The sequence below is a fragment of the Saccopteryx leptura genome, chromosome 9 (genome assembly GCF_036850995.1).
Source record: "Saccopteryx leptura isolate mSacLep1 chromosome 9, mSacLep1_pri_phased_curated, whole genome shotgun sequence".
In the NCBI taxonomy this organism is placed as follows: domain Eukaryota; kingdom Metazoa; phylum Chordata; class Mammalia; order Chiroptera; family Emballonuridae; genus Saccopteryx; species Saccopteryx leptura.
In genome coordinates, this window is record NC_089511.1 from 19,459,001 (window position 1) to 19,472,755 (window position 13,755).

At 41.4% G+C, this 13,755-nt stretch overlaps 1 protein-coding gene across 2 annotated transcripts in view; it reads left to right on the plus strand.

Annotated features, from left to right (window-relative positions):
* The window catches only part of UTP4 (UTP4 small subunit processome component), a 34,363-nt gene that overhangs the window by 8,553 nt on the left and 12,055 nt on the right, over positions 1-13,755 (plus strand). For both annotated transcript variants that reach the window (XM_066348132.1, XM_066348133.1), the window contains exons 6-10: positions 3,196-3,407; positions 10,422-10,593; positions 10,703-10,794; positions 12,639-12,735; positions 13,520-13,584. In XM_066348132.1, the coding sequence (XP_066204229.1) occupies positions 3,196-3,407; positions 10,422-10,593; positions 10,703-10,794; positions 12,639-12,735; positions 13,520-13,584 (638 nt within the window). The remainder of the gene's footprint in view (positions 1-3,195; positions 3,408-10,421; positions 10,594-10,702; positions 10,795-12,638; positions 12,736-13,519; positions 13,585-13,755) is intronic.

The window sequence follows — 13,755 nt, forward strand, 5'->3', positions numbered from 1 at the left end:
CTGGGTTTCCTAAAGCTGGAGCCCTTGTCATGCTTTCAAGGACATTTAGGGCCTAACCTCTCATTAGTCTACTGGGATATTCGCTGTGAATTTTATCCTTTCTTGGATTACTGATCCTGCCTTGGGTGGGGGGATGTTAGGATGTTGGTTCTGCCATGAAATACAATATTTTTTGTCATAAGAATTCACAATAAAATTTTACCTTGACCAGTAAGACACTAGTGATCAATAGAATACCTATTTATTTATGCCAGTTCCTGGTAAAAGTGAACATCTGTCTTTAAGAACATGAACTCTTGGTAGCAAAATTGGTAAGAAGACATGAAGTCAGAAAGGTAGAGAACCCCATTCTTTCTCTGCCCTTGGCCTGGGAAATTGGCTAACGGTATCCTTCAGTGATGAGATTGACTTCAGTTTGTTAGATGGACATGTCTGTACTCCTATTTAAGATGAGGTAAAACTGGTTAGGTATGTCTCCTTTTTCTTCAGGGCTTTAGTAAGTTTTTATTGTTAACAGTTATACATACATATAGTCAATTCTTTAAGTTTTGTTACAAAAAAGCAGGACTTCCTCGTTTCCCTTTTCCCCGCTTCTCAGGGGCAGCCGCGTGCAACTGTTAGCTGAATCTCTTGATAGTTATCTCTGTGCTATACATAGCATGCTTATTATGCCACATTTTGATTTTTCCGTTTTTAGACCATTATTTATTGACTTCCGTCCTTTAGCTCTCTTTCTCTACCATCTGACACATGCGCACTTTCTCCCAATCTTCCCAGTGTGCTTATGGTTATAGTTAATATAGCATATCTTTGTTCAGATTAGTAGTCGTTGTTTTCATCATGAAATAGAAATACTAATACTACTCACATAATAAACTACCTTTACTATCTTGTATGCTTTTTGTTAATGTTTATTTCTCTCTCTCTCTTCCTCTTCCTCCCTCCCTCCCTCCTTCCTCCTTCCTCCCTCTCTCTCCCTTTCTTTCTTCATACACACATACATACATGTGTGTGTGTGTGTGTGTGTGTGTCTGTCTCTCTCATTAATTCATTTCCACTTCTTTCAGTTGTATAAACTAGGTTCAGATACATCTGGATTTTTTTTTAAAAGATTTATTTTTTTTTATTTATTCATTATAGAGAGGGGAGAGAGAGTGAGAGAGAGAGAGAGAGAGAGAAGGGGGTAGGAGCAGGAAGCATCAACTCCCGTATGTGCCTTGACCAGGCAAGCCCAGGGTTTTGAATCGGCAACCTCGGCGTTTCCAGGTTGACGCTTTATCCACTGCGCCACCACAGGTCAGGCCCAAATACATCTGGATTTTTTCCTACCTTTCACTTCTTTTTTTTTTTTTTTTTTTTTTTTTAAATTTTATTTCTTGATTTTACAGAAGGGCCAGGGGATGAGAAGTAGTTGCTTTACTCTAGCTGTTCATTGGTTGCTTGTCACATGTGCCTTGATCAGGCAAGCTCATGGCTTCAAACTGGCGACCTCAGCATCTCAGGTCAGCACTTTATCCCCTGTACTACCACAGGCCAGTACTTTTGTCTTCTTGAATGATTCTCTTCCAGAGCCTCTGACTTGCTCCAGGGTAGCCAGTTTGTGGGCCTACTGCACAACTGAGGTCTCGAACTCTGATTTTTTCAGTCATTGCAGGGATCCCCTTTGCTCTTCTTGCAGGTGGAGTCCTGTTTTCATGTATTCGCTTTCCTAGTTTATTCCTTTGGTGGATCTTGAGAAAGCGTTCATGAGAAAGGATTCTGGGTTGGAAATTATTTTCCCTTAGAATTTTGTGATTTTATCTTTTTTAAGATTTTTAAAATTGATTTTACAGAAAGAGGTGAGGAGAGGGGAAGGAGACATTTCATCTCAGAGTTGCTTCACTTTAGTTGTTCATTGATTGCTTATCATACATGTCTTGAATGGGCAAGCCCAAGCCTTCGAACCAGCGACCTCAGCGCTCTAGGTCGAAGTCCGTCCACTGCGCCACCACAGGCCAGTCACTCCTTAGAATTTTGAGGTCATGGTTCCACTGTCTTCTAACCTCTAGTATTATTTTGAAGTTTAGTGCTGTTCTGAGAGTAGATCCTTTGTATTGGTCTCCCCAGCCCCAGCCCCAGCCCCTGAGCTTTTAGGATCTGCTCTTTATCTTTACTGTTCTGACATTTAGTAATTATTTTCTTCGTGTGTAGATCTTTTAACATACTTATTGGACCTGTGGTAGGCTTTTTTAACCCCCAAAATTTGTGGTTTTTAGTTCTAGAGAAAATTTTAATAATTATTTTATAGATAAACTTTCATTTTTTCTTTTCTGGAATTTTATTTGGATCTTAGCTCTCCTAATTGTCTTAACTCTTTTTTCCCTCTTATTTTTTTTTTGTCTCTTTGACATTTTACTCTGCTGCCTTGGAGAGTTTATTATCTTTATCTTTTAATTCTGTTAATGAGTTTCGTTTTTTTTTACTTGTTTTTGCTGACATTTATTTATTTATTTATTTTTACAGAGACAGAGAGAGAGGGATAGATAGGGACAGACAGACAGGAACGGAGAGAGATGAGAAGCATCAGTCATCAGTTTTTCCTTGCTTAGTTGTTCATTGATTGCTTTCTCATATGTGCCTTGACCACGGGCCTTCAGCAGACCGAGTAACCCCTTGCTCTAGCCAGAAACCTTGGGTCCAAGCTGGTGAGCTTTGCTCAAACCAGATGAGCCCGCGCTCAAGCTGGCAACCTTGGGGTCTCGAACCTGGGTCCTCTGCATCCCAGTTGGATGCTCTGTCCACTGCGCCACTGCCTATTTCTACAGTATCTGAGGTCACCAGTTCCTGACTTATACTTGGCTTTCCCCACTGCTGACTTGGCTCTGCTAGGTCAGTTACCACTCTATAAATCCCCATAAATTGCCACTGTTATCGTCTCTTTCTTTCCCATGAGGTTTTAGAAAATTGCCAGGTGTAGTGGTGTGTGCAGTTAGCTAATTTTAAGTGAACTGTCATGTCTCTTTTCCATTTACCTGCCCCTTCCATTTCCCCCTCCCTCTCTCACTCATCTTTAGACAATTTGGTGTTCAGAGACTAAATTCTTGATAAGTAGTATTTACTGTCTGTGGTCTGTACTCAGGTGTCTACTACAGGCAGATTTTGAAGACTAAAGGGTAAATAAGTACCATTTAAATGTGGGCTTTTCTTATTTTTCAGGGAGTGCTATTCATAAGATACTCGTGGATAGGCAGTACATGGGAGTCTCTAAGCGGAAGTGTATCATATGGGGTGTGGCCTTCTTGTCTGATGGCACAGTCATAAGTGTGGACTCTGCTGGGAAGGTGCAGTTCTGGGACTCAGCTACTGGGACGCTTGTGAAGAGCCATCTCATCTCAAATGCTGACGTGCAGTCCATTGCCGTATCTGATGTGAGTACAGCCCGTGTCTGGAGCAGTTCCTCTACAGTCTGGGGGATGAGTAGAGAAGGCTGTGGCAATGGTGCACCACAAACACTGTTCCCTGATCCCAAATGTTGTGCTGGAGTAAGATGAGTTTAGGGAAATGCATCTGAAAAGCCACATAATTTCTCTGAACTCTCTTATTCTCTAATAACTAGTTTGAGAATGTTCTCTGAAGGATTAGTTCACAGATAGGCTTTCTTCAGATACTCTCCACCTCTAGGTAATCCAGTCTCATTGTAGATAGGGCACAAATATCCTAGAAGGATCTTTAAAGTACTGTTTCCTCTCTTTCTACTACTGATCTCCTGCTTTCTATCTTGGGAAATGAGAATTTTTTTTTTTTTTTAACAGAGACTGAGAGTGAGTCAGAGAGAGGGATAGATAGGAACAGACAGACAGGAACGGAGAGAGATGAGAAGCATCAATTATCAGTTTTTCATTGCACGTTGCAACACCTTAGTTGTTCATTGATTGCCTTCTCATATGTGCCCTGACCATGGGCCTTCAGCAGACTGAGTAACCCCTTGCTCAAGCCAGCGACCTTGGGTCCAAGCTGGTGAGCTTTGCTTAAACCAGATGAGCTTGTGCTCAAGCTGGCGACCTCGGGGTCTCCAACCTGGGTCCTCCGCATTCCAGTCCGATGCTCTATCCACTGCGCCACTGCCTGGTCAGGCAGAAAATAATTTTATAGTGATTTTGAAAATGTTAATTGTCTCCTTTTGAATAAGATGTAAGAAGATTAGGATTAAACAAGTGTGCCTCTTCCCTTTTGGTAACCAAAATTCTTAATCTGAAACATTTTTGTATTTTAGCAGCAAGGTATAAAGTGACTTGGATGTTTGTTGACTAGATCCTTGATTCTTTATCTTCTTCGTTTGAGAATTACTTGCTGTCTTAAGTGTGGAAATCCAGTTTCTAGTGTAGAAATCACTTATGTTTTCTTGCCTATAAAATGTTCCTTTCCATTTCACAGGTTTTCCATGAGAACAATTTGATGTGCGTTAAAGCCCTATAAAACATTTAGATATTACCTATAAGCTATAATAAAAGTATGAATTAAAATGAGTGGGAGAAATTCTCTTTTTAAAATAGAGTCTTGGTCCAAAATGGTTATAATTATTAGACTTAAGACTTAAATTAGTCCCTGGCCGGTTGGCTCAGCGGTAGAGCGTTGGCCTGGCGTGCGGGGGACCCGGGTTCGATTCCTAGCCAGGGCACATAGGGGAGGCGCCCATTTGCTTTTCCCCCCCTCCTCCTTCCTCTCTGTCTCTCTCTTCCCCTCCCGCAGCTGAGGCTCCATTGGAGTGGGGATGGCCCGGGTGCTGGGGATGGCTCCTTGGCCTGTGCCCCAGGCGCTGGAGTGGCTCTGGTCGCGGCAGAGCGATGCCCCGGAGGGGCAGAGCATCGCCCCCTGGTGGGCAGAGCGTAGCCCCTGGTGGGCGTGCCGTGCCGGGTGGATCCCGGTAGGGCGCATGCGGGAGTTTGTCTGACTGTCTCTTCCCGTTTCCAGCTTCGGAAAAAAAAAAAAAAAAAAAAAAAAAAAGACTTAAATTATTAAATTTAATATTCTTCAAAGTGTACTTAAATATTATGCACCTGTTTCAAAGACCAAGAAAGGTGTATATTCACTACTGTGGAACAATTTTCAGGATGTAGTGTTAAGGTAAGAAAACAGAACAGGGTGATAGTATATAGTATAGGACATAATAGTGTGTTAAGAGAAGAAGGGGCATATTTATATATTAGATATACTACAATAAGTATTTAAAAATTAAATATTTTGTGTATATGCTTATATCTGTTTATATGTAGTAGATAGCATCTCTAAACAGATTTATAAATGCAAATGATAATTTCTGGAGAGGGAAGTTGTGGAGGGTCGGTGGTGACAGGCTTAATTTGTATTATATGTATATATCATTTTATACAGTTTAATCTTTCTTCTACCATGTATGTGGCTGTATTACTCAATCATTGGATTGAGTCCTAGATATAAATGGAAATATATCACAATTATTTTTATTATGAGAAAGAAGAAACACTACCAATTAAACTATGCCGTAGTGCTTTTTTAAATAAAATTTGTGCTTTATATTATAAGCATATAATAAAACAATTAAAATATAAAATGACACAATGCTTTTTTTTTAATTTTTTTTTATTTTATTCATTTTAGAGAGGAGAGAGAGAGGGATAGAAAAAGAGAGAGAGAAGGGGGGAGGAGCAGGAAGCATCAACTCCCATCTGTGCCTTGACCAGGCAAGTCCAGGGTTTCGAACTGGCGACCTCAGTGTTTCCAGGTCGACGCTTTATCCACTGAGCCACCACAGGTCAGACTGCTTTTTGAAACAGAGTTTATACTTTTTCTTATTTAAAGAGCTCCTTGAGACTTAAACATACATTTTTGTCATACCACTTATGCATATATAAAAAGGAAAGTGCCTGACCTGGGGTGGTGCAGTGGATTAAGCGTCGACCTGGAATGCTAAGGTCACCGGTTCAAAAACCTGGGCTTACCTGGTCAAGGCACATATGGGAGTTGATGCTTCCTACTCCCCCCTCTTCTCTCTCTTTCTCTCTCTTCTCCAAAATGAATAAATAAATAAAAATAATTAAAAAGAAAAGTATAATTGACTTGAAGTGATGAAGGTATTCCTAAAACTTTTTCACATTCAAAGTTGTACTCTGAATCATTTTTTTAAATTAATTTAATTTTAGAAAGAGAGAAACATCTATTTGTTGTTCCAGTTATTTATAATTGGTTGATTCGTGTATGTGCCCTGACCTGACCAGGGATTGAACCCACAACCTTGGTGCATCAGGGCAATGCTCTAACCAACTGAGCTACCTGGCTAAGGCCCATTAGTTGATTCCATTTTTTTTTTTTTTAAACGAGAGACAGAGAGGACAGACAGGAAGGGAGAAGAGAAACGCCAATTCTTCATTGCAGCATCTTAGCTGCTTAGTTGTTCATTGATTGCTTTCTCATATGTGCCTTGACTGAGGGGCTCCAGCTGAGCCAGGGACTCCTTGCTCAAGCCAGCAACCTTTGGGCTCAAGCTGGTGAGTCTGCGCTCAAGTTGAATGAGCCTGCATTCAAGCCAGCAACCTTGGGGTTTTAAACCTGGGTCCTCTGCATCCTGGGTCAATGCTGTGTCCACGGCACCACTGTGCCACTGTCTGGTCAGGCCATTAGTTTATTCTTTTATGTGTCCTGACGGGATCCAACCTGTAACCTTGGCATATGGGGGTGGTGCTCAAACCAACTGAGCTGCCTGGCCAGGGCCTGACTCACTTTTCAACTAAGTCATCAGGGTTGATATTTGTCACACATGCCTCCCAACCATGCGTATGTTGGTGATGATGTGCCAGTATTGTCCCTAGGTTTTCTTCTACCTTTTTGACAGCCCTTCTGAAGTTTTAGTGTTTGCTCTTTATCTGAAGATGTCATGCGTGAACAGGTTGACAGATAGTAGATACCATGATTGAGAGCTGTTAAATTGCAGGAAAACGTGTGCCTGAGAATCAGTGAATTGTGGTACTTACTCAGAATTGAAAAATGCAATTGTACATTATATAGATGATGTATTATAGAATTGTACGCCTGGAACCTATGTCATTTTATTAACCAAAATCACCCCAATAGATTCAATTAAAAAATTCAGTTGTACAAATTCCAGCCCACAAAAATGCTTCTCACAGGCTTTAGAGTGGGCAGACGGGTTTGGTTCCCAGTTGTACCCTCAGTAGCTACATATCTTCCTTGGGCAATTACTACTTTTAAGCCTTAGTTTCTCGTTCTGTGAAAACAAGAATGCTAGTAACCCACAGAGTTTGGGGAAAGATGACATGGGCAGTGCTTGTAAATTATGGAGTACGGTGTCTGGCCCAGAGTGCGTGTGGTATGGGCATTATGATTTTCAAAATCTGTCTTGAAACATCCTAATTTTGAGCATTCTCCACACCACTCTTGCCAGTACGGCTGATTACTTTTAGGATTTTTTTTATTGGATTTTCATTGACTAAAATGTGAACAGTGGCAAACACCCAGACCCTTGATCTTCTCCGATGTCTTTCAGCCTCATCAAGTATGAGAATACTACCGATTCCTGCTGGGCATTGTAGGGAACGTTTGCTTTCACTTACAGGTCAGGCCTGAGATCTTTTCTGTGTGAGGTAGTCACTCCGATTGCATTAGGACACACACACTCTTCCCTTCCCAGTCTGCTTTCCCTTGCTTCATTCCTGCTGTGCCCTGAGAGAGCTCTTTTCTTTCTGTTTCTTTTCAGTTCTTTTATGATTCCACTTCAGGGAAAGAGGATGTGGAGTGGGGGAGACCTGCCTTCCCAATCCCTCTCTGTAGGTGGGACTTTGAAAGCAAACTGCTACTTTTTTTTTTTATAAAAGAAATGAACTGTGTAGTTGGAGGTGGGGGAAAGTGTGTGAGTTCCTCCACTGCTCAGTGTCTCCACCTTTGTCTTGAGCTGAGGGTTTTCAGTTAGTATCCTTAGAGGAAATGAGGGAGAGGCGGTCTGGACCACCTACGTGCTGTCCTTCAGATACACTTTCCTTCCTCTCCACCATCATGGGCCTGTAGGCGACCTCAAAGAGAGCTGGCACAAGGCTGAGTGGGTGTGGTGTGTCCAGAGCAGGCAGGTGGCCATGTGACTGTCATGTCTCTAAACCTCTTGAATATGAGCTTTCCTATCTGTGTAAAGGGCTATTAAATGATTAAGGGAAAGAAATAAAATAAAAGCATGACTCATACAAACATGGAATGGAAATATTCCAAATTTTCTGTAACTTATTAACTGAGAGAACCAATGGGATGGTACAGGCACTTCAAAGGAGAATGCAAAGAACATAGATATATATGAGGTCATCAGCAATGCTGAAATTAATTTACAAACTGTTGCAAGATTCAGTGTCCACAGGGCAATAATCAGTTGCGTTTTACCAGGCAAAATACTTTGTGTGTCTATGCAAAAGAATCATCACTCTCAATTTTCTGCGGTGTACAGAGTTGTGCAACACCTCCCTGGCCATCAAAGGACTCAGTAAACCTGAACACCAGTACATTGTATGCTCATTTCAAATCTTCCACATGTTCTTCTGATAGGGCAGATGATACTTAATTTCGCAAGGCATTGAAGAATTATTGATGATATGACACTTATAAAAAGTTCCTAGCACAGTATGTGTGAAGATGATGGCAACTACATGCTCAGATACGTTCCGACATCTCATCTCTCTTAACTGGCTGACCTAGTCTTTTGTACTATTTGATTGGTTAACTACTGATTCAAGTTCCTAATTTTTTCTCACCTCCCCCCCTCATTCAAATATCCTGTCTTTTTTTTTTTTTCTGTGCAAAGTTGTGTGTATTTTTAAAAACCGGAGTTAAAATGGTTTTGTAGAGAAATTTAAAAAAATAAGCTAAGACCTTTTAAAACTAATCACAGTGCTTAACATACTGACAAAGAGAAAGCCTAAATTGGGGACCAGGTCTTTGTGTGATTCAGGGCTTTTCCTTCCTCAGCCCACCTCTCTTTCTTTAAAAAGACAGTAAATTTCAGGGATTTTCAAAGTTCAGTCTTTTGACTACCCGTTTGCCATTTTCTCCTATATTCTTTTTTCCTCTCTATATTTTTAACACCTTATTTACATTAAAGAAATTTTTACTGTGGTAAAATATAAGGAAATTTGCCTTTTTAACCATTTTTAAGTGTACGATTCAGTGACATTCGGTCTACTCACAGTGTTGTGCACCATCACCTCTCCATTTTCAGAGCTTTTTCCTTTCCCTAAATAGGAACTCTGTACCCATTGAAGACTAACTCCTTCCTCCCCTCTCCCAGCTCTTGGTTACCTCCATTCTACTTTCTGTCCCTGTGATTTCGCTTGTTCTGGTTTTCTCGTAAGTGGAATCATATAATATTTGTTCTTTTATGTCTGTGTTATTTTACTTAGCATAATGTTTTCTTTTCGGTTTTCTTTTTAAATGTTTATTTTATTGATTTTAGAGAGATGAAGGAAGAGAAAGAGACAGGAACATCTGTTCCTGTATGTGCCCTGACCTGGTATCAAACTGGCAACATCTGTGCTTCCAGATGATGCTCTAACCAACCGAGCCATCTAGCCAGGGCAGCATAATGTTTTCAAAGTTCATCCATGTTACAGCTTTATCAGAATTTCATTCCTCCTTAAGGCTGAATAATGTTCGCTTGTACATATATACCTCATTGAGTGGATTTATCTGTTGATGGACACATTTGGGTTTTCATATTTTGGCTATTGTGATTAATGCTGTTGTGAACATTGGTGTGCCTGTATCTGTTTGAGTCCCTGCTTCCAAATTTTTGAGTATACATTTTCATTACTGTTCTTGCTTGGGTTGGTTGGTTGGTTTGTGTTTTGACTTTTAAGTTTCTTTTGCTTATTTTCTATATGAATTTAAGAAACAACTTTTTTTAGTTCTAGGTATAATGCTAAATATTTTTATTGGATCATGTAAAACTTATAAATTTCCTTAGTGATCATCAATATCTTTATCATGTTAAATATTTTTGTTCAAGAATATGGTATGGATTTCTTTGTTTAGGTCATCTTTTATGTCCTTTAGAAGGTCTTAAATTTTTTTTTTCTTATATAAGTCTAGCACATTACTTGTTAAATCTATTTCTAGGTGTTTTATCTTTGTTGAATTTCTAATGATATCTAGTTTATATACATGAAAGCGTTGTAGCCATTTGAGGTATATATTGCTAATTTTGTCAGTAGGGGGCGCATAGTTATCTGTGAGTGAGCTTGCTCTTATTATGAAATTGTTAGCTTCTAAAGGAAAGAGTCCCCTATAAACTACCTTCCAATTCTGGGCATAAGTTTTCCCCTAAGCTGCCCAGACACACAACCTCAGGAACTATTTTTCAAAGTGGGCCCTGTTTTGCTCAAATGTGACTCCCTGATGATTTAATTTCTCAGCAAGAAGACAGTTTCGTGGTGGGCACAGCCGAGGGGACAGTATTCCATTTTCAGCTGGTCTCTGTGACTTCCAGCAGCGGTGAGAAGCAGTGGGTGCGGACAAAGCCATTCCAGCATCACACTCACGACGTGCGAACTGTGGCCCACAGCCCAACAGCGCTGATATCTGGAGGTGGGTTCTGCTCTTGGCCAGGCTGCTGCTCTCCTCTGCCCAGCTCTGGGTGTTTTCATGCAAGACATTGTCTAATTCTGATGTCCTCTTCCCTCTCCCTTCTGCCCAGGCACTGACACCCACTTAGTCATTCGTCCTCTTATGGAGAAAGTGGAAGTAAAGAATTATGATGCTGCCCTTCGAAAAATCACTTTTCCCCATGTAAGTATCCCCTCATTTTCCCCTTCCCCTGTCCCACAAGACTGAGCACAGCTCACCCTTCCTGTGCAAATCTGTAAGATGTTGGTACTACCTGCCTTCATCCATCAGTTTCTGAGGCCGGCCTCTTACAAATATATTTATGGGACCAAGAGATTGGTAGCAGCATTCCTGGTTCAGTTTCTGGGTAAATTGTTCCCTTTTTCAGATAGCTGTGGTTCAGAGGGAGTTTGTTTGTTTGTTTTGTTTTTAAGGCTGAGCTCCCTATTCTGTGTGGGAGGAGGAAATTCAGGCCTCCGGTGTGCCTTTTTAGAAAAGTGAATGTTTCTCAAGCAAAAAACCTTTCTCCCCATTACCTACTTTTACATTCCATTCAATCAATAAACCTCCCTAAGTCTACCTCCTCCTCCTTTTTTGAGACTACTCATTTCTCTTTGTCTACACCGCCATTATCCTCATTTGGGTTAGTGTCTTTTTTTATGTAGATTTCTTGATAGCAGCTTGTTTATGATCTTTTATTTATGTTTGTGTTATTCCAGCCTACTTTGCATTGATCTGGTCAGAAAGCAACTTTGTTCAGCATTCCATGCTTAAAAGCCTTTGGCTGGTCTACTTTGCCCTCAGTATAAAAACCTAATTCCCATGAAACCTATCTTGATCTGGTCCGGGCCTCATGTCTCACACACTTGCAGCACCACTGCCCAGGCTAGTCATTCTGAAAGACTATTCCCTCTAATGCTCTTGTACCTTTTAGCTGTTTCATGTCCATTGCTCTGCTTGGAAGGTCTTGCCCTACTTTTGCCTGAATAGACTTTACCAATGAACCTCATCTGGGCTCCTGTCTTCACCCCCAGGAGGCTAGAGTAGATATCCTTTTTATTTTATTTTATTTTTGTTACATACTGTGCTTAGCTGTGTTACAATTCTTAGCACACTAAGTGTAATTCCCTATTTAATTGTGGGTCAGCCATTTAGACTATAAATTTGAGAGCGGTAGGTATGTTTTTATTTATCAGTGTGTTCTTAGACCCTAGGACAGTGCCTGGCATACGGTAGTAGGTAGGGAATATTTATGAGGCAAATGTATTTCAACAGTTAAAAATATGTAAGGCCTGGCCCTGGCCGGTTGGCTCAGCGGTAGAGCGTCGGCCTGGCGTGCGGGGGACCCGGGTTCAATTCCCGGCCAGGGCACATAGGAGAAGCGTCCATTTGCTTCTCCACCCCCCCTCTCCTTCCTCTCTGTCTCTCTCTTCCCCTCCCGCAGCCAAGGCTCCATTGGAGCAAAGATGGCCGGGGCGCTGGGGATGGCTCCTTGGCTTCTGCCCCAGGCGCTAGAGTGGCTCTGGTCGCGGCAGAGCAACGCCCCCTGGTGGGCAGAGCTTCGCCCCTGGTGGGCATGCCGGGTGGATCCCGGTCGGGCGCATGCGGGAGTCTGTCGGACTGTCTCTCCCCGTTTCCAGCTTCAGAGAAATACAAAATATATATATATATGTAAGGCCTGACCTGTGGTGGCACAGTGGGTAAAGCATTGACCTGGAACGCTGAGGTTGCAGGTTTGAAACCCTGGGCTTGCCCTGTCTAGGCACATAAAGGAAGCAACTACTACAAGTTGATGTTTCCAGCTTCTCTCCCCTCTTTCTCTTTCTCTCTCTCCTCTCCGCTCTCTAAAAATCAATAAATAAAATCTAAAAAATAAAGTAAAATAAAAAATATATACATATTTACACACACACACACACACACACACACACACACACACACACATACCCTAAGATGTTGCTGCTGTATCTAGTACTGAGGTAATTGATGACCCTGATCTGCTTATCACTTTCGATTCTTGACTACAGCGACGTCTCATTTCCTGTTCAAAAAAGAAGCAGCTTCTCCTCTTCCAGTTTTCTCACCACTTGGATCTTTGGCGACTGGGATCCACAGTTGCAACAGGTAAGATGGGAGCGAGTTTTTTCCAGTAAGAAAACTGGAGATGGAAGCCAGAAATTAGAATTGCAGTTGATACTCTGCTTATGGAAGAATGGACGGAGATTTTTCTCTGTCCACTGGACTTCATGGTTTTCCCATCTACTAGATGGAGCAGAGTTGTTCTTTAGAGATTTGGCATCGTTAACAGGATACTGGATCATCTGTCAAAGGTTCATGAATCTGTGCTCTAGGAAGGTAGTAGTGGAGGTGCAGGATGTGGATGTGAGGGTTGTGGGATCATAGTTTGCTCTGGCTTGTTTGGGATCAAAACAGGATGTTGAAAATGACAAAATTTAATGTTGGCTAGTGACATTTCTTCATGGAAAAGAAGATCTCATAGGTCTTCGTGGGTTAACAGCCTAGTGGCCTTTTGAAAAATGTTTGGGTTCTTTTGTTTTATATTGGATTAGGTTTATACTGTATTTAGGTTCCAAAATGAGCAAATGAAGTTGAGGCCACACACTCCACTTCTACCCACGTGTGTGGCTGGCTGTGGGGTAGAGCTTCAGCGAGTTCATGATGTGCCAGAGCATAGGCAGTGTCCAGACACCTAGATGGAAGCTAAGGAATTGTTCACTGCTTTTCTCTTCAGATACCCCCAGAAAACGATGGGCTTACTGAGTCAGACATTTTTCTTATTTCTCACTGCTAGAGATCCCATTCTACCCAGGGTTAACATTTTAGAAGAAAAAATATACAGATAACCTTTCTTTGAGAAGAAAAAGCTCAGGGAAATTTCTTGTTCCAGGAAAGCACGGGGATACCCTCCCCCTCTCCAGAGACGCAGCTCATTTATTGCACCTCAAGACAAAGGTAAGGGCATCACCTGTGCATGTGCAGGCCTGAGACCAGAACATTTTTCTCATTCCGAATCTGGAGAATTATTTAGTTGACATCACTAACTGTATGAAATCTAAAATAATTTGGGTGAAGTATACTATGTCAGCAGAATTGATTTCCTATGATTATAAGTTGAACATTCAA